The sequence below is a fragment of the Panthera leo genome, chromosome A2 (genome assembly GCF_018350215.1).
Source record: "Panthera leo isolate Ple1 chromosome A2, P.leo_Ple1_pat1.1, whole genome shotgun sequence".
Taxonomy (NCBI): Eukaryota; Metazoa; Chordata; class Mammalia; order Carnivora; family Felidae; genus Panthera; species Panthera leo.
In genome coordinates, this window is record NC_056680.1 from 160,421,574 (window position 1) to 160,445,336 (window position 23,763).

At 54.8% G+C, this 23,763-nt stretch overlaps 1 protein-coding gene and 2 pseudogenes across 1 annotated transcript; 2 read left to right on the forward strand and 1 right to left on the reverse strand.

The window, feature by feature from the left end:
- PDIA4 (protein disulfide isomerase family A member 4) lies at positions 1-23,763 on the reverse strand. Its single transcript, XM_042926980.1, has 10 exons — positions 23,415-23,763; positions 16,331-16,508; positions 14,135-14,340; positions 11,270-11,408; positions 8,605-8,810; positions 8,316-8,474; positions 6,140-6,291; positions 2,674-2,830; positions 1,978-2,211; positions 1-1,218 (listed from the first exon to the last, which is right to left on the reverse strand). The coding sequence occupies exons 1-10, from the start codon at positions 23,500-23,502 to the stop codon at positions 803-805; spliced, it is 1,935 nt and encodes a 644-aa protein (XP_042782914.1). The 5' UTR covers positions 23,503-23,763; the 3' UTR covers positions 1-802.
- LOC122212959 lies at positions 15,192-15,529 on the forward strand (annotated as a pseudogene).
- Positions 19,820-20,425, forward strand: LOC122212958 (annotated as a pseudogene).

Below are 23,763 nucleotides of genomic sequence, written 5' to 3' on the forward strand. Positions count from 1 at the left end.
TAATTTCCAGTAATTGCTTTATTCCATCATGAGAGCCTAATCTATCTTTTCCATCACCCGTGCCCTAGGTCACCTCTCCTCCGGCAGTACTGACGCCAAGAGGTGGGGCCGGCCTAACCAGGTGGGCAGGCGGCCTCTGTCCCCCCGACCCCGAGGCGGAGCCCTGGAAGCTGACTCCCAGGGTCTAGGGGACCCGGAGACCTCCTCGCCCCACAGTCCTGGGTGTGAAAGCAGAAGGCACGATGACGCCCAGTCCTGCAGAGACGGGGGTGGCTGACATCTCGGCACGGGGCTTGGTGACAGTTCTTGGTGCCGTACGGGAAGAAATGAAAACGAAAGCACAGGGACCGTCAGATCTTCAACTAGTAATTCCTCAGACAACGGTAAAATAAAAGGCAAAAAAACCAAAAAACAAAACAAAAAAAAATTGTGATTTGGCAAACTGTTTTCTTAAATTTTAAATTAAAAGAAAAAAACATTCACACAGAAGAGATTCAACTTATCTGCTTTGAAGAAATATATTAAAGAAAATGGAAGGTTAAAAAAAAATCAAACCCCAAATAATGGTAAAAATAGACGTATCCTCTGTAAAAATCTGGGCTAATCTACTGAGTCATTCATATCTATTCAGTATTCAGAGCATGAGGTGAAACACCAGAGTATAAAAAAATTAAAAACCAAAAAGAGATACTGCCCTTGCGCTAACCCGCCAGCCTCACGGCTCGCTGGGCCTCTGGTCACCGGCCGCTGGTGGCTACAGTGTCTGGTCCCTCCCGCCCGCCACAGACCTCACTCGAGGCCTTCAAAGCTCCTCCCTGGTCCTGCTCAGTTTTGTGGCATGTTCTTCTACAAACTTGCTCAAATGTTCCAGATCTCGGTTTCCATCCTCAAACTTTATCGGGTTCTTTTTGTCCCCGCTGGGGGCAAAGTAGATGGTCGGGAACCCCTCGACTTTGTAGCGGTTGTTGGGGATGTCGTTGGCGGTGGCGTCCATCTTGGCGATGACCAGATTCTTGTGGCCCTTGTACTTCTTGCCGAGGGCGGTATACTCGGGCTCCAGCTGCTTGCAGTGCCCGCACCAGGGCGCGTAGAATTCGATGAGGACGTCCTTCTTGGGGTCCATCACGATGGAGTCAAACGTCTTCCCCACCACGACCTTGACAGGTCCCTTGTTGTTCTTGGGCACTGGCTGGGACTTGACAACCGGCTTTAGTTTTCCTGCCCGGGAAAGCAAGCAGGGGAGCGTGTGAGTGCTGCAAAGGCCCCGGGCTCTGGCGGCCCTCACAGGACCAAGTGGTGAGGCCAGCCCGAGTGCAGGACGGGCGAATCCAATGTGCCAGGCCAGGTGGAGCCCACCTCTACTAGCGGGCCCCTTAGCTCTCTAGCCTCCTCACCCCTTCTACTCTCCCAGTTCCTGTAAAGGCCAGAGAGCCTGTTGATGGTCACACCCCAGGCCCGATGGGACGCTGGGCCCCGTCCGGCAAGGAGGTCACAGGAGGGGGGCCACCTGGTACGCAGGGGCTCTGGGAAGAGCCGGCAGCCGGGGCGGGGAAGGCCTGCAGGTACCAGCACAGGGAACGTTGGCAGACGGCGGAACGAGGTCCGCAGAGGACTCCGCCCCACGCCAAAAACTGGGCCGAGGTGCTCACCCAGATCAACAGAGATACCCTGATGCCTCAGAGCAAGTTTTCCACGTGTACAAAACTTACTTCTAGGTCCAAAAGCCTGCTTTACACATTAAACATTTTAAAAATAGGGCTTCTCGAAATTTCCGAGATACCAGCCTTTTGTTACAAAAAAGAAAAGCAAGCGAGCATGGGGCCTGTCTGTGTCCATTCTCCCACCCCCCAGGTACAGGAGAATACACGCAGGGCCAGGCTCACCAGAAGGGAGTCGGGGGATGCAGTGTTGGAGCACCAGGTAACCACCCCTCCCGCCCCCAGGCTCCATGTGGGGAAGCTCAAGACCAAGGCTCACCTTTTTTGAAAGCTCTGACGAACTCACGGAGGGTGTCAGAGTCAAACTCGTCGGGCTCCATGGCGAACTTCCGCCCGCCCTCGTCCAGGATGGCTGCATTGACGTCCTCGCCGCTCTCGCTGAGCCCCAGGTCCTTCACCTCCGTGGCAAAGTCATCCTCATCAGCCACGGCGAAGGTGTACTCGGGGAAGTCCTTGGCCACCTCCAGGACCTTGTTCCGCCAAAACTGAGTGGCTGAAATGGGACGGAGCACTGTGAGCTGAGCCGTAGAGATCAAGTTTAAGATTCTGTGGCTCAGACTCTCTGACCAGGCTCAAGCCTCACTTGGAGAGATTAGCATTTCTGAAAAGCGTCCTCCCTGAGCAGGTGGACCTTGCTCAAAAGCCCAATGAGCCCAAGTGGCCTGTGTCCAGTGACATAAACCCCTGCCTGCCTGAGGATCAGGGGCTGGTCTAGTCCCAGCTCTGCCGCCCCATCTCTAAGAGATCTCTGGACTCCACACTAAGCTCCCCTCGTGCTAAAAAAGGAAGGAAGAAGGGCAGCTCTATGTAGCAAGGAAGGAAAATTGCCTTGGAACCACAAATACAAAATACACCCTTGCGAACCCGCAAGGTCTTAGGTGCAGGATTCCTAAGTGCGAGAGCCAAGAGCCCCCACCAAGAGCCCCCCTCCGCTGGACAGGCCCTGGGGTCTCACCAGCTCTGTAATCAAAGCTGAAGTCCACGCTGTAGTAGACGACCACCAGGGGGCGCCGCGTGTACCGCTTGGCGTCATTGGAGGTCTTGCGATGGCCCACCAGGGGCAAGGTGTGCTTCAACACGTGGTCCCTGATGGCTGACCCCTCGGTGGTGCTCTGCAAAAAAAAAAAAAAAGGGGGGGGGGGGGGCAGGTGAGGAGCAGTTTCACGGAGGCGGGGCTCATCTCACCCCACCTTCGGCTGCCACTGTTAAGGAATAACAGCTCCGAAGGGACGGGCATGGGAGAGGAGCCGTCTGGAGGGGAGCTGCTGGGGGAGCACACCCAGTAAGACCCTGGTGTCTTTCAGGGCCCCTTGCCTCCACTGACCCCTAAGTGAGCTTCTCAGGCTACGGCAGACAGCATGTGACCTTGCCTCTGGGTCTGGGCTGGCCATCGGTGTCAATTAGAAACAGCTGCAGGGGGCACCTGGGTGGCTCAGCCGGTGAAGCATCTGACTGCGGCTCAGGTCATGATCTCAGGGTTCGTGGGTTTGAGCCCTGCGTCAGGCTCAATGCTGATCGTGTGTCTGCTAGGAATTCTCTCCCTCTCTCTGCCCCTCCCCAACTCACGTTTTCTCCCTCTCTCTCTCTCTCTCTCTCTCTCTCTGTGTCTCTCAAAATAAAAAAAAAAATTTTTTTTAAAGAAAGGAAAAGAAACTGCTGCGGGAAGGCGGGCTTCCAGACAACGGCTGTTCCCACGGCTGAACAGAGTGGAACGATCTATCTTCCCCTCATGTGACCTTCACTACAGCCCCACCAGGGGCATTTTACAGAGGTGAAGGGAGGGAGGCCCAGGGGCACACACCTGCTGAGCAGCTATGCTGGGCTTCGAATCCTACCTTGAGAAACAACACCCATGACTACCGGTTACACCAGAGCCCGGCCAAGCTCTCAGGGAAACGCGGAGCCAGACAGAGCTGTGTGGCTGGAGGCTGCTGCACCTGAGGCCACCCCTCCTGAGACAGGGCCAGGAGGCAGGGCGTGCGGGGCTCAGCTGTCTGGTACCAGGCACCTGTCCTTGGACAGGCTCAACAACAGTGGCTCTTAAAGCTGGTTCACGAGGCTTCCCAAGTGTTTTCCAGATGAGATGGACCCGACTGACAATTTATGCAGCACCTGTGACCAGCTGAGCACAGCGGCAGTGGCTTGGGGACACGGAACTCAGGCGACCGCCCCAAGGGACACGCAGGGCCCCCTGACTCATGGTAAGACAGTCTCTGAATCAGAACCTCCAGACACCAGCCTCACAAACACATTACAGAGGAAGAAACTGAGGCACGGCCAGGCTGAGTTGCTCACCCAGGTCACACAGCTGCAAGTGGTTGGGGAACACCACACTCTTGGTTCTGGGCCCCAGTCCTGTCAGGATGGGACAGTCAGGGAGGTGGCCCTGTGTAGCACTAAAGGATGGCAGGAATTGCCAGGTGGGAGGGGGAAGGCGCTCCAGGGGAGGAAACGGCAGGAACCCAGCAGGGTACAAAGTCCCAGGGGAGGGGAGGGAGCAGGGGGAAAGTGCTGGAAAAGCGCGCAAAGAGGACGGCAGGTCAGGACAGCCGCTGGACTGAACATCACCTGGAAGGTGACCTCAAGAGTAAAGCAGAGTGGCCCCAGGGCACACGTGCTCTACAGCTGGGCACGTGCCACCCACAGGCCTGCGCCGAACTCAAGGGCAGAGCCGGCCTCACATCCTGCAAGCAAACAGCTACTTTCTTCTGGCAACGCTTCTTGTGCTGACTTTGCACCTGGCTTCACCGTGCCTGTCCTGCCTTGGTCTCTCCTTCGCCCAGATTTCCAAATCCACCTTTTACAAAATCGCATTTCACTGTGTTGTGTAAATTTTTACAAAGCAGTCTTAAATAATTCTGGCAACAAAGGTGGCATGTAAGCAATGCCAATCTATTTATTTGTTTTAAAGTTTATTCATTTGTTTTGAGAGCCAGAGAGCAAGCAAGCAGGGGAGGAGCTAAAAGAGAAGGAGAGAGAGAATCCCAAGCAGGCTCCGCACTGTCAGCACAGAGCCCGATGCGGGGCTTGAACTGACGAACCGTGAGATCATGACCTGAGCCGAAATCAAGAATCGGGACACTTAACCGACTGAGCCACCTAGGTGCCCCATCACCGATCCATTTAAGGTAAAGAGTAAAAGGCAGCGACGCGTATAACAAACTAGACCAAGTGGCCCTTAACCTTTTGGGGGTTAAGGACCCCTTGAAGCTCTCTATGGAAAGCTGCAGACCTCTTTCCCGGGAACATGCACACCACCTGGAACGGTGCCTGGTTCCTGGGGTCGCCTGAAGAGGAGGCGGAAGGGACAGGAGAGGGAGCAGCCCCCGTATGTCCAGGGGAAGAGAGGGGCCCTGAGCCTGAGCAGATGAGCAGATGTGGCCATGAGTGAGACTCCAAGGAGGAGCCATGGTGTTCACGACCCAGGGAATCAGAAAGATTCAAGGTGGCCTCTCCAAGGCCCCACATGCCCCCTGTTCACAAAAATGGATCAGAAGGTACGAGGCTGCTCCCTACGGTGCTCACCCTGCCTGGGCCGCCACACCCTCCAGGTCCCAGGAGAGCCCTGGCGGGGGAGTGGGGGCACTTGCAGCTTTCCCTCAGCCTGCCCCTAACCGGTGGTGGCAGTCTGGGCCATAGCTCACTGCTCTGCAGCCCCGTCTATCCAAGGAGAGCTCTGGGACCCTTGGCGTCGACAGGTCTTCCAAATCTGAAGATCCGCTCACAGAAGCGCCGGGCACCCGTGAAGCACTCCGGACACGGAGCTGGATCCAGGCTCACCCCGGGCCAGGAACCCCTCACGCCCTTCTCAAGGGAGTGTGTCGCACGGTTTCGGAAGAGGGGGGCTGGGTAGGCCAGCGGAAAGAAAAGCAAGGCCAACCCCATGTGCCGCACTCCATGGCTCCATCCGGTGGAGAGAGGCCTGCATCACTCTGTACCCTCAGGGCCTCGCCTGCCCTTCGGCTAAGAGGGCCTAGGTCAGAGACAGGAGCACGTCCTGGCCCAGAGCAACGCTGGACGTGCAGGCCAGGCCCGCAGTGGCCGGGCACCCAGGGAAGCTGGCGCTGGGCTGCAGGAGCATGAAGAGAGGGAGCAATGCTGGCAGGGGTGTGAGGCCCCCAGACCCCCCAATAAACCACCGACCACCCTGCTGCCTGCGCTCACGTCTTCAGCCTCCCAGGAACCTGCACCTTTACCATGGGGTCGGGAAACGGGGGCCTGGAAAGGCTCCAGGCTCAGAACCCCAGCGTTGGCTCAACCAGCAGCCTGAGGCCGATCAGAAGCCTGGGTGTACAACACAGTGATCAGTTCCACACGCCTGAAACTAATATTATGTTGTAGGCTAACTGGAATTTAAATAAATATTTAAAAAAAGAAAAAAGGCAGCCTGGGGCTGCGGTGGCCGCTGAGCCCTCACGCACCTGGATCTCCATCACGTAGCTCCTGGGCTCGAATTTGGACTGGAATTTCTCAGGCTGCATTACAACCAACTTCCCAGAGGAGACTTTCAAGAACTTTGCTATTTCAGTGCTGAAAGTGTGGTGGAATTTGTAATCTTCTCTTAGGTTGTTGGCTGAGGAAGTAACAGAATGGTAAGTACACAGTTTGTTAAACTGCCTGACAGATCTAGGCTTAACTCATGACTCTTAAAGCTGTTGCCCTGCAAAGACCATGATTCCCACTGTGAATTCTGTGTGGACGATACCTAGAGTATGAACACTTGAGGTTTGGATTTTAAAACTTGGTACAGGTGTATTGCCTTAGAAATTCTATATCAGAATTGGCTTAAAAAAAAAAAAGATAACCGCTCACGAAACAGCTCAGAGTTAACTGGTCAAGAGCTACTGTCTCCAATGCTGAGAAACACATTAAACCCCCAGACAGTTCGTGTGAACAGGGGAGCGTCACACTCTGTTATACCCACAAGGCGGCTTTTCACACGCAGCCCCTGCGAGTGGGCTGGCCTCTCCCCCTCGGACTGGTGGCTGGCCCGTTTGCAGGCTGCAGGCCTTTTGCTATACACACTTTCACTTAGATCTTCTCAGACTCTCAAGATGAAACCCCCCAGCCTGAGAATACTCTAGAACGGGGGTTGGCAAACCTTCCGGAAAGGACCAGACAAGATCTTTGGCTCTGTAGGCCATACTCTCCTAAGCACTCAACTTTGCATTGCAGTGTCAGAGCAGTTAGACAGCATATAATAAAGCGTGGCTGCGGCCCTAAAAGACTAAGGAGACCAGGCAGGGGCTGGATCTGGCCCGCAGGCCAGTTTCTCCATCCATGCCCTGAATCCCCCGGTGGGGGGGAACGCACGTCAGTTCTCCACGCTGTCCTCACTGAGGCATCCAGACCCATCCTGAGCGGAGTCTGTGGTCCAAGCACTGGGTAAGACCTCCAATGGGTCCCCCCATCCTGCAGGGCGACTGGTTATAGGAAACATACGTTCTGGGGGAGGTGGGAGACGGCTTTCAAAATCAGCCAGACTTAGATTCAAATTCTAATTCTGAGACCTGCTCATTATGTGACTTTAGGCCTCCCCGGGCCTCAGCCCCTCCTCGACAGAAACATGGAAGTCTACCCTGTAACCCCTGGGTAGGCTGGGGCTTCCCTCGGCGTGTTTCTTCCTGGCTAGTTCCCAGCAGGTGACACGGTTACTTCATCAGTTAAGACTGATGAAGCACCTTGGCTCCCGCGTTGGACACGGAAATGGGATTTCCCTCTACTGTCGGTTTTACCACGTTCATCTGCACTTGATGGACACACGATCGTTCTCGTGCAGCACAGAAATTAGCACTAAGTGGCAACCGGTGCATTGAAAAGTTGCAGCCGCTACTCTAAAGCAGAAAACCAAGCCGTGTTTGGAGTGGGGTGTAGGGCATCGGAAAGGACGCAACAAGGCCGGAGGGCATCCTCAGGGCTGCTGAAAGAACACATCTTCCACTCCTGACCCAGAGTCATCCAGCAGGGCAAGTACGCCTGCCACCAGGCAGGAGCCTGACAGTGGGTCTCAGGATGGGGCGAGTGCGACGTGCCCCGCAGAACGCCACCTCTGACCGCTGTTCACCTCTCAACGCTAACACTGGACCTTAGCATTACCAGGCACGTTTGCTAGGTGCTTTGTCCACATCAGCTCAATTAACGTAACAACCTCTGATGTAGAAAACACCAAGTCGCCACCTGTGGTCCTTATGCTAATAATGGCAGAGCCAGGATTCGAACCCAGGCCAGAGTCAGAAACCCTCACTTTCTGGTCAAGACCCTGCCCTTGCAGAGGGACTGGGAAGGGGTGCCTGGAGAGACAGGGAGACAACGAACGTGGATGAACGTGACCGTGGCCCTGCTCCTCCTCAGAGCCCAGGGAGACGGCACACTCAGTATACGATCCTATCACCCGTGTGTATTCAAGGCAACAGGAACTGACCTCTAACCCCAACCCCAGAAAGGCAAGTCTGTTCCCACAGATGCTATTGCAATCCTTCATCAAGCTGTCCCCTCGAGTGACGCCCCAGGAGCTTCACACAGGAGCAGCAGACTCCCCGACAACCTCAGACGGCCTGGGCACGTTCGCTTCGTCCAGCCCAGAGTGCCACTACTTACCGGCTTCCTGGTACTGCTGGTAGGCCGGGTCACTCTCCGCCGTAAAGACCCCGATGATGATGACATCGTCCCCGTCCTTCAGGAACTCCTGGACCTGCTTCAGAGCCACGATCGCCTTGGAGGGCGGCCCCGACTGCTCGATCATGTAGTCCACGATCCCTGGGAGCCGAGCACACGCCTGAGGAGGGGCGAGGGGCTCCGAGGCGCTCCACCCACCGCTCTCCCCGGCCCCCTACGTCCCCCAGGACACCCCCCTCCCCGCTGAGGGAACACCAGGAGGCAAGCCTACCGTATTTTTCCCGTGGGCCGTTGTAATCAAAGGGTTTTCCCTTGCGGAAGATTTTCAGGGTGGGATAGCTAGAGACGTCGAACCTCTTGGCCAGGTCTGTTTCGGCAGTGGCGTCGACCTTGGCCAGGGGGATCGGGGGGGAACGCTGGCTCAGCTCCTTGGCCGCCTTCTCGTACTCGGGGGCCAATTTCTTGCAGTGTCCACACCTGTAAGAAGCGACCGTTGTCAGGAGCCTGTTCCAGCACGAACACAGTCTCCCATCCGAGCGAGACACAGAGGCCCGGCCCTCGAGCAGCTCCGTTAGACCCTGCAAACCTCTGAACGTCTCCTCGGGGAGGGGGTGGAGCCGGGCCACTCCGGAGGCCAGCGTGACATCACAGGTGCCACTCACACAAGGTGCACACAACACACACACACAAACAGGAGGGAGTTGGGGGGGAGGGCGGGTAAGACATGGGAAAGGCGAAGAAAAACAACAATTTTTCTCCATTGCAGTCAGGACAGGGAAGGACACAGGTCAGGGATGGCTTCATACAGGAGGTGACAGTTGATCTGGGACGAGAGAGACAGGTAGGAAGCGGACGTGAGTTGGTCAAAGGTGGGTGAGGGGAGGACAGACCGAAATAACCACATTAACAAAAGCACAAGGACGAACAGTAACCAACCCTCGCGGACGCCGCCCAGCAGGGCAGCAGAGGGTGGGCCTGAGGACTCCGTACCAAGAACCGACGGCTCACACGGGGGCAAGGACCTCGCAAGTCACGGGCTCCGCGTAGTGAGCTGAACAAAGCACTGCCTTGTCAGGGTCCCCGGGACGCCTCGGGGCTGCACCCTACAGCAAGTGAACTGTCTGCAGCTACAAGAACTGTTCTCCGTGGGGTCAGAAACCAGGTGAACCTGCTCTCTGAGCATTTACTGAGCCTGTGACGTCAACGGGCAGCTGAGCCCAGCCCCCGAACACTAGAACTTAGGATCCGTAACCCGTCGTGAGACGTAACCTCACAGCCGTCTCTCCTCCAGCACCGGCACCACCTCCCGGGTCCCCTTTGTGCCGGAAACCTCACAAGAGGGGCCATGGCGGCCCTGCTCTCCACGTGCCCCAGGCCTTCCTTCCTCCTCCCACCACCCCGTCTTCTCTCCGCACGTGCACACCCCGTGAGACCAAGTGGAGTGACTTCTGCTGCAGAATCCAGAGCCTGGGGTCACTGTCGTCTGCCCCGCGGTCACATTCCTGACTCTGGTCTACACCGCACACCCTGACGAAAAGCAAGCCTGCTCCAGAGTCAGAACCGCTAGCTGCCCCGTGATGAATGCGCCAAGGTGAACTGCGAAGGCTGACCATCCTCCTGGACCCCTGGCCTCGACGCTCACACCTCCCTTGAAGACAGTCCACTTTGCTTTGCTCTGTCTTCTCCGGCTGCCCACACCTCCGTGCTCTCCTCAGGAAGCACAAGAACCACACACAGCACCTCCACCAGCCACTCTCCGACTGCCTTTCTTTCCGGCATCTTCTTTCCCACGTCCGGGTCCCCTCCCCTGAATGATCCCTGCCCCCGCATTCTGATCCTTTCTGCTCTCCTCTTGAGTTCTGTCGTCGCCTACAATCTGGGGGCCAGAACTGGCCACGTCACCTGCGTATGCTGGGGTCACGCAGGCCACGCCCCTCCTCAACTCTAAGGGACTGGCCCACTTCCTCCGCAGAGCTGAGGATTCCAGTTCTCTGACAGGGAGCAGGCTTCGATCCCAACCCACGTGCTAGGGCCACAGCCCCCAGACAGGAGCTCTTCAGGCGCCCCCGGCCAGGTTCTGCTGTTTCTCTCCTACAAAAGCTGAAGCCCTGAGGCCGGGGGGTTGGGCAGGGGGCCCAGTGGCATCGAGAGGCCAGGGTTGTGATGGACAAGAGGAAAGGAGGCAGGGCGAGTGGAGAAGGCAGAAGGCAGGAGGGCCGCGGGACCCTGGAGGCTCCGACTGGAGAAGGGGACATATCTGGAGCATGAAGCGAGGCTGAGGGTCATCTTCGAAGGTCTGTTCCAGAACAAACAGCCACGAGTGGAGACGAAGACAGATAAAACCATGGTTCGAACCCCTCAGGAGGCAGCGAGGCGGGAAGAGGCGGCCCGAGGCCACCAGCTGCCACCACCCTACCCACCGCGGTGGCAGCTCCGCAAGGTCCTCCTCATCACAGCTGGATGAACTTCCGTGAACAGCATTTCCACACCTGCTACGGCCGTGTCCCCTCACACTGCCCCCCAGAGCCACGGCCGTCCCAGCGCCTTCCTGCGTGTTTCCTCAGGGACACGCCCTCGGCACATCGCTGGGCAGGGCAGGCGCGTGATGACAGGTGGACCCAGCAGGCACAGGCCTGGCGCATGAGGGAACATGGACCGCCTTGTGGCCCCACACACGGGCTCCACTCTCCTCTGTGCTACAGGCCTGTGTCTACCTCGTCCTGTCATCTGGGAAAAGACCACCTCTCTCTGGAGGACTCAGCAGTCGGTTCGGCCTTCACGCATGGCCGGGCGGAGGGGGGAGGGCCGTGGCAGGACCCCGTTCTGCTTCACACGCAGGCGTCTGTCTCCGACGCCCTCTACCCAGGGGCTACGGGGGAACCGAACGCGGGACAGGGCTCATCGTACCCGAGTACATGGGACAGATGGCATCTTACCAGGGGGCATAGAACTCCACCAGAATGATGTCTGCATCGTTCACCACTTCATCGAAGTTATCCTTGGTCAGCACAAGCGTGACTTCTGGTGGGGGCGTCCAGCTGGGCTGGGAGATCTCTTTGACCTTGGCCACGATTTCTGAAAGAAACCACACAAGACTGAGCACGGGCAGACCTCACCGCAGAGGCAGGCGGGGAGGCGCCGACAGACAAGTGGCAGGGCCTCGAGGAGAACGGGAAACGTCTGATTTCCCCAAATCCACCGGCAGCTCTCGCCAGCGCCGCTCCGCAGTTTGAGGCCACGGTTCAGGGTCGAAGGTCCACGGTTTCCACCAAACCCCCTCCTGCCCTTTTTCCATCCCCTGGTGACTTCTCCGACGGCCCAACGCCAGCTGGCGAGTGAGACCCTGTTCTTGCCCCGCTGCGGTGCTCACCGCAGGCCAACAGAGGGGGTCTCCCAACGTCTGACCACACGTGCCTCGGAGTAGCCTCGAGGGCGTCCCCTTCTCAGGTACAGAGCCATGCGCGTTTCGTCATGTTACATCCGGCACGCGTCCCGACACGTCCGCAAAAATCAAGGAAAACGAGGAGGAGCAGCCCCTCCCCCTGCTGCCTGGGGCCGCGTCGGCGTCACCTCGGAAGGCATTACAGACGGGCCCGGTCGTGGCCCCGCTCCCCAGAGATGGAGTCAGCGACGCGAGTGGGACACGGAACAGACTCTCACGAGGCACCTTCCAAGTGGCTCTTAGGAGCAGTGCGGGCACACTTTACATTCTTCTTTTTTTCTTTTGCTCTGCACTCACCAAGGAGCCGGATCTGAGAGCCACTCCCGCAAAGCAGGAGCCTTCAGACGGAAGTAAGCACAGCAGCAGACGCACGGCATGTCCACGGCGTGAACCCCCGCGCCACCATCGTCGGGGAGGCCCATGTACTAAAACGCACTTGGAGGCCACACTGCTCTCAAGATTCCAAACTGGCCACACCGCTAGGGGTCAAATGTTGGGACCAGATGTCCACATATATAAGCCTTTAAGGTTTTACTTTATTTATCTATTTTGAGAGAGTAAACGTGTGGGCGTGCGCATGGGGCGGGGCGGACAGCAGAGGGAGGGAGAGAAAATCCCAAGCAGGTCCCACGCTGTCAGCGGAGCCCAACTCGGGGCTCAAACTCACGAACCAGGAGATCATGACCTGAGCTGAAACCAAGAGTCAGACGCTTAACCAACTGAGCCACCCAGGCGCCCCAAGCCTGTTTACTTTTAAACGAGAAGTACACGGCTTTCAGCCTGTCCTTCCATGAAGTTCCTCTATGTGCTGACATGGGTAAGACATTATTTGTTAGGTAAAACACGAATGTGCACATGATATGCTGACAACTGTGTGAAAATCTCACACACACACACACACACACACACACACACACACACGCTGCCACCTTCCTGGAAGGGAGCCAGATAGCCAGGCTCAGGGTGGAAAGGCTATCCCTTATCTACCTCCTTGAATTCTGAACCACACAAACATATTTCTGGTAAGTTCTCAGACAGATACAATGTGAAAGTAAGTACTGATGGATGTGAGGTCTTCTTCGTGCACCTACAATGGGCTCCAGTGCTTAGAAGATCATAGGACTGACCCTCACACCAGCTCAAAGAGAATTCAGATCAGACCCAAGTGACCTCCTGTTCCTCGGACGAGGAACTTGAGGCCTGGCAAGGAGAAGACACTTGTCCGGGACCAGTGCTATGTCACGACTGTAAGACCCAAACCTTAGTCAGTGCCATACCACACCAGAAAAGGAAAACCTAACATAATTTTCTTTTTCCTAGTGATTAAGAGATATGGTGAAGAGGGGCACCTGGGTGGCTCAGTTGGTTAGTTCTCCAACTTCCGCTCAGGTCATGATCTTGCAGTTTGTGAGTTCGAGCCCTGCATCAGGTTCTGTGCTGATAGCTTCGAGTCTGGAGCCTGGAGCCTGATTTGGATTCTGTGTCTCCCCCTCTATCTGCCCCTCCCCCCTGCTCACGCTCTGACTCTCTCCCTCAGAAATAAATGACCATTAAAAAAAAAAAAAAAGATATGGTGAAGATACCACAACTTGATTTGTTCATTCGTTAAAAAAAGAATTTAGCGGGGCGCCTGGGTGGCTCAGTCAGTTGGGCGTCCGACTTCGGCTCAGGTCACGATCTCGCGGTCCGTGAGTTCGAGCCCCGCGTCGGGCTCTGGGCTGACAGCTCAGAGCCTGGAGCCTGTTTCAGATTCTGTGTCTCCCTCTCTCTCCGACCCTCCCCCATTCATGCTCTGTCTCTCTCTGTCTCAAAAATAAATAAACGTTAAAAAAGTTAAAAAAAAAAAAAAAGAATTTAGCTTGTGCCTAATGTCAGTCAGGCAGGGATCCCTCGGGCTTGGTTTTGGAAGAACCACCTAGCTCCCAGAGCCTGTAGTTCCTAATATGGGGTTCTGGACCCACAGCCTCAGTAAGCCCGGGGAGCCTATGAGGAATGCACATCATCGCGCCTGACCTGAAGCGTAGTGAACTGGAAGGCTGGGATGGGGCTCAGCACGGGCTGCGGGAGCCCACCAGCTGAGTCTGACGGAAGCTCTACAGCGCCGCCGAGAACCTGGCCTCGGGCAGCATGTGACACACGGCCTCCAGATCTGGAGTTTCATGGTCTGAAACGGGAAGAGACCCCTGCCACCCTAGGACAAGTTTATTTTGATCTCAGTTACCTGGAACATTCCAGCGGGGACCACTCCCAGCCCACACAACTGGTCTTCCTCTCTATTACCCAAACTCCCCCTCTCTCAGCTTTCCTGTGGGAAGACAGTCCCGGCCTCACCTCCCCCTGCAGCTCAGGCTCCACGCACCTTCCTGGGTCCGGGAGCCCTCGTAGTCCACAGCCTGCCCCTTCTTAAGGACCTTGATGGTGGGGTAGCCGCTCACGCCAAACCTGCTGGCCAGCGCCGACTCCGAGGTCGCGTCAATCTTGGCCACAGGAATGGGAGGGTCATTCTCCTTCAAGGCATTGGCGATTTTTTCATATTCTGGAGCAAACTGCTTGCAATGTCCACACCTGAGAAAGAGATTTAGGGAAGGAGAAGCAGGTTAGCTGTACCCACGGAGACTTATACCCAGCAATGCACACAAACGCCAGGGCACCGGGACCAGAATGATCGCAGTCAAGAGAGAAAGACACAAGGTAACACAACGAGGAAGCCACGGTGGCTGGAGTCAGACAGACGTAGGCCAGAGTTCCCGCTCCGGGCTGGACACACACTCCCAACACCTCCAAACCCCAGTGCTTTCACCTGTAAGCTTCTCAAAGTCCATCAAGGGACCCCTTGTGAGGGGTCTATGAGGTTAAAAACTCTTTACCAGGGGCGCCTGGGTGGCTCAGTCGGTTAAGCGTCCGACTTCAGCTCAGGTCATGATCTCGCTGTCCGTGAGTTTGAGCCCCGCATCAGGCTCTGTGCTGACAGCTCGGAGCCTGGAGCCTGCTTCGGATTCTGTGTCTCCCTCTCTCTCTGCCCCTCCCCCACTCATGCTCTGTCTCTCTCTCAAAAATACATAAAAACATTAAAAAAAAACCAAAAAACCTCTTTACCAAAGACCCTTCTGGTTGTCTTTGTGCATTCCCTCAGAGCACACGGTGGAGTTTTCCAGAGGTTACATCACAGATCACAACGTCCACATAGTGATGATAACACGTAAGGGTTATCATTAAAGATGAATTAGTATTGAAATTTCTCTGTTTTAATGTTCAATATGGTACATACTGATTGCCATAATCCACATAGAAAGCTATCTGGAGGGCACCTGGCTGGCTCAGTCAGTGGAGCGTGTGACTCTTGATCTTGAGGTTAGGAGTTCAAGCCCCATGTTGGACACAGGGCCTTTAAAAAAATAAATTAGCTTTCTGTGCCGTTAGCATTCTTGCAGCCATGGTGAACGTTCCTAAAACCCGCCGGACTTTCCGCAAGACGTGTGGCAAGCGCCAACCCCACAAAGTGACACGGTACAAGAAGGCAAAGATTCTCCTTACACCCAGGGAAAGCGACATTATGACAGGAAGCAGAGTGGCTATGGTGGGCACACACAGCTGATTTTCCAGAAAAAAGGCTAAAACTACAAAGAGGATTGTGCTGAGGCCTGAATGTGTTGAGCCCAACTGCAGATCTAAGAGAATGCCAGCTATTAAGAGACGCAAGCATTTTGAACTGGGAGGAGATAAGAAGAGAAAGGGCCAAGTGACCCAGTTCTAAGCTTCTTCTTTTGTTACGTTATGAAGACAACACAGTCCTGAGGTTACGTTCACTTCAAAAAAATAATAACAATTAATTAACTCCTTAAAAAGCTATTTGGAGTCACAAGAGCAAAAAGCGAGAAGTGGTGATCTATTATTACTGTTAGTTAATAATATGACCTCACGAACCTGTTGTAAGGACTACTTAGTTACCTTGTACGGAACACCTCTCACTTGAACATCAAACGCGGGACCAACCACGTGAGTATATCTTAACTATCTTGTCTCAAAAGTGAACCAAGGAGGGCAGAGGAAAGAGGACGACAAGAAGGAACAGAGGCCAGCAGGAGAGGGGAGGAGGAAGGGACACAGAGCTGTAACACTGCACACAGTGGTGGGGGGGAGGATAGAACGAGCGGGGCCCGGGGACTGTGTGCCCTTCCACACCGGAAACCACCGTGGGCCAGGCTTGCACTCGGGCAGCATGTGGTGGGAGCAGGGAGGTGGGGTGGCCTTGACACAGGTCAGGGTAGAATCTCTAACAAGGGACGTGTCTGTCGCCAACGCGGGTCTCCGCGGCGGCACAGCTTGTTAAACGTGCCCACGCCCCGGCCGTGGCTATCAGAGGTCACGTTCACATTCTGAACTGCTAAGGACCGCGTTCCACGAGGGCCGGCTCCCTGGACGCGGGGTCCCCGGCGTTCCTGCACCCAGACACTCCCACCCCGCCGGGGTCTGGACGCCCGCGAGGCACCAAGCGTGACAGCCCAGAGGAACCCCTCGTCCAGGCTGGCGGAGCGAGGAGGATGAGGGTCCTTACCATGGAGCATAAAACTCCAGCAGCACCGTGTCTTTGTCTGCCACAAAGTTATCAAAGTTTGCGTCGTTCAGGATCAGGACCCCATTTTCTTCTTTCACTTCCAAGTCGTCTTCCTCGTCGTCGTCGTCCTCCTCCTCCTCCTCTTCATCCTCAATGGCATCTTCCTTATTAGAAGAATCTGAGCAGCAAATACCCACAATGTTGGGAACCTGGGGACTCTCCTCCTTAAAAACTTTCCTAGGACCCCAAGCCCTCAAAGTGTGGCATGAGTCCTGAGTGGCCCCTGAGGACCACCACGAGCCGGGGTGGTGACATCAGGCCTCCCCCACCCCAGAAATTCAGGGTAGAACCTGTACAAGGGACGTGTCTGTCGCCAACACGGGTCTCCGTGGCGGCACAGCCTGTTACACGTGCCCACGCCCCGGCCGTGGCTATCAGAGGACACGTTCACATTCTGAACTGCTAAGGACCGCGTTCCACGGAATTCCGCTCCCAGGCTGTACACTGGGAAGCCACTTAGGATTTCGCTTCAAGGGAGGTCCCGGTTAAAGGGTTTGAAAACCACAGGTCTAGAATTTAAAGTCTCAACGCCCCAGCGGGGCTTGAGGGCAGGACGAGGCGCCTGTGCAGACGCAGCCCCGCAGCCTAGCTCCACGTGCCCCCTGCCCAGCCTGGGGGAACCCTCACCGTCGGCGCCTCCCCCTGCACTGGGATCTGATCCGCTCCTCAACACCACCCCTCTGCGGGCTTTCCAGGCCTCGCCCCTGTAGCAAAGCTCCTTTATCCACATCCCACGCTTTACTTTTTAGGGCACCTCATTCTCTGGTTACCTCATGTTTGTGCTCCAGGGCAAGGCCAACTTTCAACGACATCTTCTTCCTCACTGACTACGCTTCCCACAAGTAGGGCCTCACTCAATCTCCCGTAACAAACACGTGCCGGGCCCCCCAGACAGCACCACGCTTTTCGTTCTGGAGGATGGACTACTGACCAATTCCAGTTCTCTGACTAACCTCAGCGATCTCCAGGGTGGGAGCTCTCCCACGAAGAATTGTGAAGATTTACAGGGTCAACACGCGTCAAAAATACACAAACCACACCTTCATGGGATGCCTTGCCCGGAAGCAAAGCTCTCTTCCCAGAACACGAGAATCTGGGAGTTTAGCTCACTACCCAGGGATACAGGAATCTTCCACCAAACTACACGTACGGGGCACCATGAGCTGTTGTTAACCAGGATCCCCGGCTGCTGTCGCATCGGCAGACAGAGGTGCAGGAAGTACCAGAATGGCAGCAACCCCGGAGCCAGGTCATGGCCAGGGTCCCGTTCTTCCTTCTGGAGGGGCTCCCTGGGAGACAGAGCAGCCCCGGTGGTTCTGTGTTTGGGGCTGAGGGTGAAGTCAGCCTCGGGATTCTGGAACCTCCGGGACTCGCCCTGGCTCAGCCCTGCCCCTGACTAGTCCAGGGCTGGCTCCGCGGCTGCCGGGACGAGCCAGGGAATGGGTCCGGGTGGCCTGGCAGCTTTGCCCGTTTCCGTGAAAATCTACCAATCGGCAAACTAATTATAAAAAACCCTCAACCCTCAACCGCGTCCCTTCACGCATCCTGCTGCTTTTTCCTGGCTTCCACGTCTCTCTCCAGCTTACGGTGTAAGATTTCCTCCTTTGTGGGGGGAGGAAGAATGGCCTCTAAAATCCCAAAAGAAAAGCCACCGATTTGACAAGTATGAACCGAGCAGACTCTCCTTTCCTGGGACTGGTGCCCCCCAACCCTGCCCCCAGGGCCATCGCCCTCTGACGTGTGCTCTTTCCCTGGCCTCCCTCCTGCAGAGGCCCCGGGCCCCCAGCAATGTCACCAGGCTTCCTGGATGTGGAGGAAGGCAGGTCCTGGAGGAAGACAAAGCGGGCTCGGGCTCCGTCTCCACCTCTTAGGCTGGCGGCCTAAACCGAATCCCCTCCCCTGGTCACTGGCAGGCAACACCATACACTCAGGTCTTCTGTCAATCTGAGAACCTAAGGCTCTTGGGAACCTGAGTTTAAAACTGGCCGGCGAGGGCTCCCCCAGGTTCTTCTGGAAATACCGCCCACCCCAAGCCCGCAAGGCAAGAACTCAGTACTGAGCTTTCCTGTGACGGCCTGTGGGACAGCAGCTCCGTTGGCTCTCCAGAAGGCCAATCTGCCCACCCTTCGCTTTAAAGTCCTACCCACGACGACCTGTGTAACGGCTGCGCACTTGAGGGCTTGACGCGGGAATGTTCTGCAGGTTCTCTGCTCCAAGTCGGGGCTACGAGGCACCCCACGCCCTGCCTCCAGAGGCTCGCGCGGGCCGGACAGCCTGTTGACAGCAGTGAGGCAGGGCCTGTGGGCCATGCGGACCCACGCTCACTGCCTGACTGCCCTGCCCATTCGAGAATGAGATTAACTTGCAAGCAAATGGAAACACTGGAGGCCGGCTGGAAAGAAAGCACCGGGAAACTTAATCTGCGCTTTAAGCTAGGAAATACAGCAGGGGAGGAGGAAGCACTTGGCGATCCGCTCGGAGAATGGGGATAAGGTGAATTTTACAAAAAGAAAAAACAAAGATGCCTTCTCACCTACGCTCAGCCTGATCGGGTCTGTGAGCACAACTAGTGAGTGCTCTTAAGTGGGTGTCCCTGAGCTACCACGGGACAGAGTTCCTTAAGAGTGAACTCATTTCGGGGTGCCTGGTAGCTCAGTCAATTAAGCATCTGACTTTTGGTTTCGGCTCAGGTCACAATCTCACTGTTCATGAGTTCGAACCCCGAGCTGGAATCCTTGCGGAATCCACGCTGACAGTGTGTAGCCTGCTTGGGATTCTCTCTCTCTCTCTCTCTCTCTGCCCCTCCCCTGCTCATGCTCACTCAGATGCTCTCTCTCAAAATAAATAAACTTAAAAAAAAAAATCTTAAAAAAAAGTGAACTCATTTCTTGATACTTGAAAAAAAAAGTTTTTTTTGGTTTAAATGACAACAAACAAAATGACAGGGCATTCCCTACATAATTAAAGACTCTCAAATGCATTAAGTCATGCCTCTACCTTTCCATCCCTTCCCAGCTTGCAGATAACCCCAGGACTGGACCCACTACAATCTGAGTAGGCAATGTCTCTATATTCCTACGTACTAGGAACCCACCCACTCCTGCAAGGAAAACACCCCACATTTAAAAAAAATTTTTTTTAATATTTATATTTGAGAGAGAGAGAGAGGGAGACACATACACACACACAGAGCGTGAGGAGGGGAGGGGTAGAGAGAGAGAGACACCAAATCCGAAGCAGGCTCCAGGCTCTGAGCTGTCAGCACAGAGCACTATGTGGGGCTCAAACCCACGAACCGTGAGATCGTGACCTGAGCTGAAGTTGGATGCTTAACTGACTGAGCCACCAGGCGCCCCCAAAATATCCCATATTTTAATGGGCAGGCCGTTTTTTCACTGGGCTTCACTTTTAAGATTGGGACATTCTAGGATAGAAAATACATCCACCTCTTTGTGTAAGTGGCCTGAGATGATCTCTGAAATGGTTCAGTACTCACTTGACCCGGAAAACCCGACAAAGTCATGCAAATCAAGAGGTTCAAATCTTCGTGTTCACTTTAAGAATACACGGGAAACTGCCCAGGCCATCAAGGGCATGCATATCTGAAAAGCCACCAAGCATCTGAAACATGTCACTTTGCAGAAGCAATGTGTGCCATTCCCACACTACAATGGTGGGGTTGGTAGGTGTGCCCAGGCCAAACAGTGGGGCTGGACACAGGGTCGGTGGCCCAAGAAGAGTGCTGAATTTCTACTGCACATGTTTAAAAAGGCAGAGACTAATGCTGAACTTAAGGGTTTAGATGTAAATTCTCTGGTCATTGAGCACATCCAGGTGAACAGAGCCCCCAAGATGTGGCATAGAACTTACAGGGCTCATGGTCAGACTGACCCATACCTGAGCTCTCCCTGCCACATTGAGATGAGCCCCACGGAAAAAGAGCACACTGTTCCTACACCAGGAGAGGAAGTTGCACAGAAGAAAAAGATATCCCAGAAGAAACTGAAGAAACAAAAACTTATGGCCAGGGAGTAAATTCTGCACAAAGCACAGGGAAATAAAAGTAAAATCAGGGAAAAAAAAAAAAAAAAAAAAAAAATCCAAAGCCTTCCAGCATCTTCTGGATGGATGCCATTCTCTTTAGCATGAGGCCAATGAAGCCCCTCACACCACCTCCACAATGCTCAGCCTACATGGTAAGACCACTCCAGAAGTGGGGGCCCCTCCTCCAGCCAGGCCTCTGCCATCCCTGTCCACTCTCCACTGTTTATCTGACGACAACACCGGAGCCTTGCCCAGCCTGGACACAGGCAACTCTTTCAAGATGTCCTCATTCTACCTCCTCAGCTGCTCACTCTTCAATCCCCACCAGAGAAGTGCCTAGAACAGGTGGATAAACCACCATCAGGTAAAAACCATGAAGCTTGCATTAAACAAGGAAAAAAAGAAATTTGTTATCAAACAGATCATTAGAGGTGATATTTATTAGGTGCCAAGCACTGTGCTGAGCTTTTTATTTATTTTTTTTTTTTATTTTTTAAATTTTTTTTCAACGTTTTTTATTTATTTTTGGGACAGAGAGAGACAGAGCATGAACGGGGGAGGGGCAGAGAGAGAGGGAGACACAGAATCGGAAACAGGCTCCAGGCTCCGAGCCATCAGCCCAGAGCCTGACGCGGGGCTCGAACTCACGGACCGTGAGATCGTGACCTGGCTGAAGTCGGACGCTTAACCGACTGCGCCACCCAGGCGCCCCTGTGCTGAGCTTTTTAAACACACTCTCTCACCCCTGGAGGGAAACATTACATGCACTTTACAAATACAGAAACGAAGGCACACAGAGTATTAGTCACATGCCCAAGGATCACAAAACTACTCAGTGGATGGAGAATCCTGACCACTCAACTGCTCTGGTATACTGTCACAGCAGATTTTCTTCGCAATATGCCGAAAGTTTTAGGCGGAATCAGGTGGTAATTACTTCTCAGGAATGAAGAGAGAGGGGCTGAGCAGTTCTTTAGCACTGCACCCAAGTGACTTTCCACTTCACTTTTAAATCTAAACCAATCCCAGATAAAAAACAGACAACCACCTGCATCAAAGTATTTTCCTTCACTATTTTTAGCTGGATGTAAAGATGTGAAAAGTACCATTGATTTCTAATCTGAGACACAGAAAGTCCCACAACCTAAGGCTTATACCACCAGAGCTTAAGTTCTATTTGGCAGCCATATTCTCGGGATGGGGGAGGGGGAGGAGTGTCTTTTAGATCCCAGACACCACTGTGCTGTCTGAATCTAACATGTAAGAGGCAAAACAAAATCAAAACCTAAAGACTGGGAACATCTAGGGTGGAGGGAAATGTGGTGCCAAAATAAATCCGCAGGACAAGTTACCTATGAAAGTGAAGGGGCAGGGAACCCCTCCCTCAGGGATGGGAAAGGGTCAAGGTAGGGACTAGAAGCCCCTCCCCAACGCGCCCCCACCTCAAAAGCACATGCCCTGCAAGACCCACCATGACCATGACAACTCCAGAGATTCCTGGGATCACCCCAGGGGCAACTGCTTCCCAGGGCCTTCATGGGATTAGTGACCTGTCACCCAAATGATACACTTGCTGGTCCTAATAACCCTTGGGGTCCACCCAAGTCTGCCACTCTCTCAGGCCTCTTGAGAACTGCCCCCCAAAGAGTCACTGGATCAAAATCAAGACAAAATTATTTTGCTTTTTAGCTGCGTTCCAAAAACTACTCTCCAGCCTCACTAGTCCTGAAACTTTGAGGTGCCTCCCAAAGTTTAATGTGCATATGAAATCAATGAAGAAGTTTAAAATACAGATTCCAGGGCACACCCCTGCAATCTGCTTTGGTATATTTTGGGCCTCTGTATTTAAATAAGCATCAGATGATTTGGATAAAGGTCCCAAGACACACCGTTATCCGGTTCCTTTCGGCAGGTGCTTTTTCCACCACGTGCCGAATTTTACTTCCTTTTCTGTTTTGGCGAAGGCTTGAATCAGTGACCCACACAGAAGTTACTCAATCTGTCTGAAAGGGTATAAAGTTCACACACTTCCCCCTACGCACTACTATTAGAAAAGGGGGGTTATTTATACTGGAACAAACTGGCTAGGGGAAAAAAAAAAAAAAAAAAAAGAGGTCATCAGGAAAAAGGCCAGAGAGGAAGAAAGTTAAGACCAGGAATGGGATGCCTGTTCTCTAGGAACAGTATTCTTTTCGTGACTACTACTGCTTTCTAATTATGGACGTTTTCTCATACCATTTGTTTGCAGCGAGCTGGTTTCAAAGAAAAATGTGGCAACGATGGCTAGTAGCTGTCTAATGTTCGTACTAGAGCGGGAGCTCTATGGGCCACGGCCACGCTCATCGTATACTCCCAGAAGCCTGCTTGGTGACTGGCACATAGTAGGTGTTGAATAAACAGGCGCAGAGGAAATGGAACCTCTGGTTTCTAACAAATGCAAACCAAGCCGTCCCTTTCTCCCTCAAACCAAAACCCAGGTGCTATTTCTTCCCAAATCTACAAACCGCATTTTTAAAAAGTAAGATGCCTGCGGCCCGCCGCTGCCCGGGAGAGCTCCCACTCTCGCCCCTTCACCAAGACCTGTTTTGCAAACAGTGGCCCCCTCTGCCTTCCCGCTCCCTGGGCGTGCTCGCCTGGAAATTTTAACCAGCACCCTTGCCAAGAGCGAGCAGTCAATCTGAACACGAGTAAAAACTGATTAGAATCTGGGTGAAGGAGCCAGTTGCAGAAAAGGCACCTGACACCCTCTCCGCGTCCCAAACCTGGTAGGCAAGGGCTTGCTAAGAGGCCTCCGCCGCCGTCCTCTCCCGGGATCTCCTAAGCGATCCCGCCCACCGCTACTGCCCTCAAACTCCAGCAAGTTGCCGCCAGTAGCGGAGGGGCTCCGCACGGAACCCACCGGTCCAGGGTCGCACCCACCCCGGATCTCACCCGTGGGCCCCTGCGGCCCATCAGGCGCGGCCCACCGCTGGCCGCTCACCTTCGTCCGGCCCCCCGGCGCTCGCCACCGCCAGCAGCTGCGCCAGCGCCAGGAGCAGCACCAGCAGGCAGGCTTTCCGGGGCCTCATCGTGGCAGTGCGCAGCGCGGCCTCCCCACGCCTTCGGCCCCTGGGCACTCCCGGACCTCGGGCCCTCGCCTCGCGAGCGAAACCGGAGGGAAAGCGAGAAACCCCCCCAGGAAGTCCTCGCCGGCGCTCGGCTGGGGGCGGGGAACCCACCGCCCGGCCAATCCCAAGCGGACTGGAGGCACGGGCCGCGTGCCCCTCGCTGCGCGTCGGTGCTCCGCGGCGCCGCCCTCCTCTCCGGCCCTCCTCCCCGTCCTCCTCCGC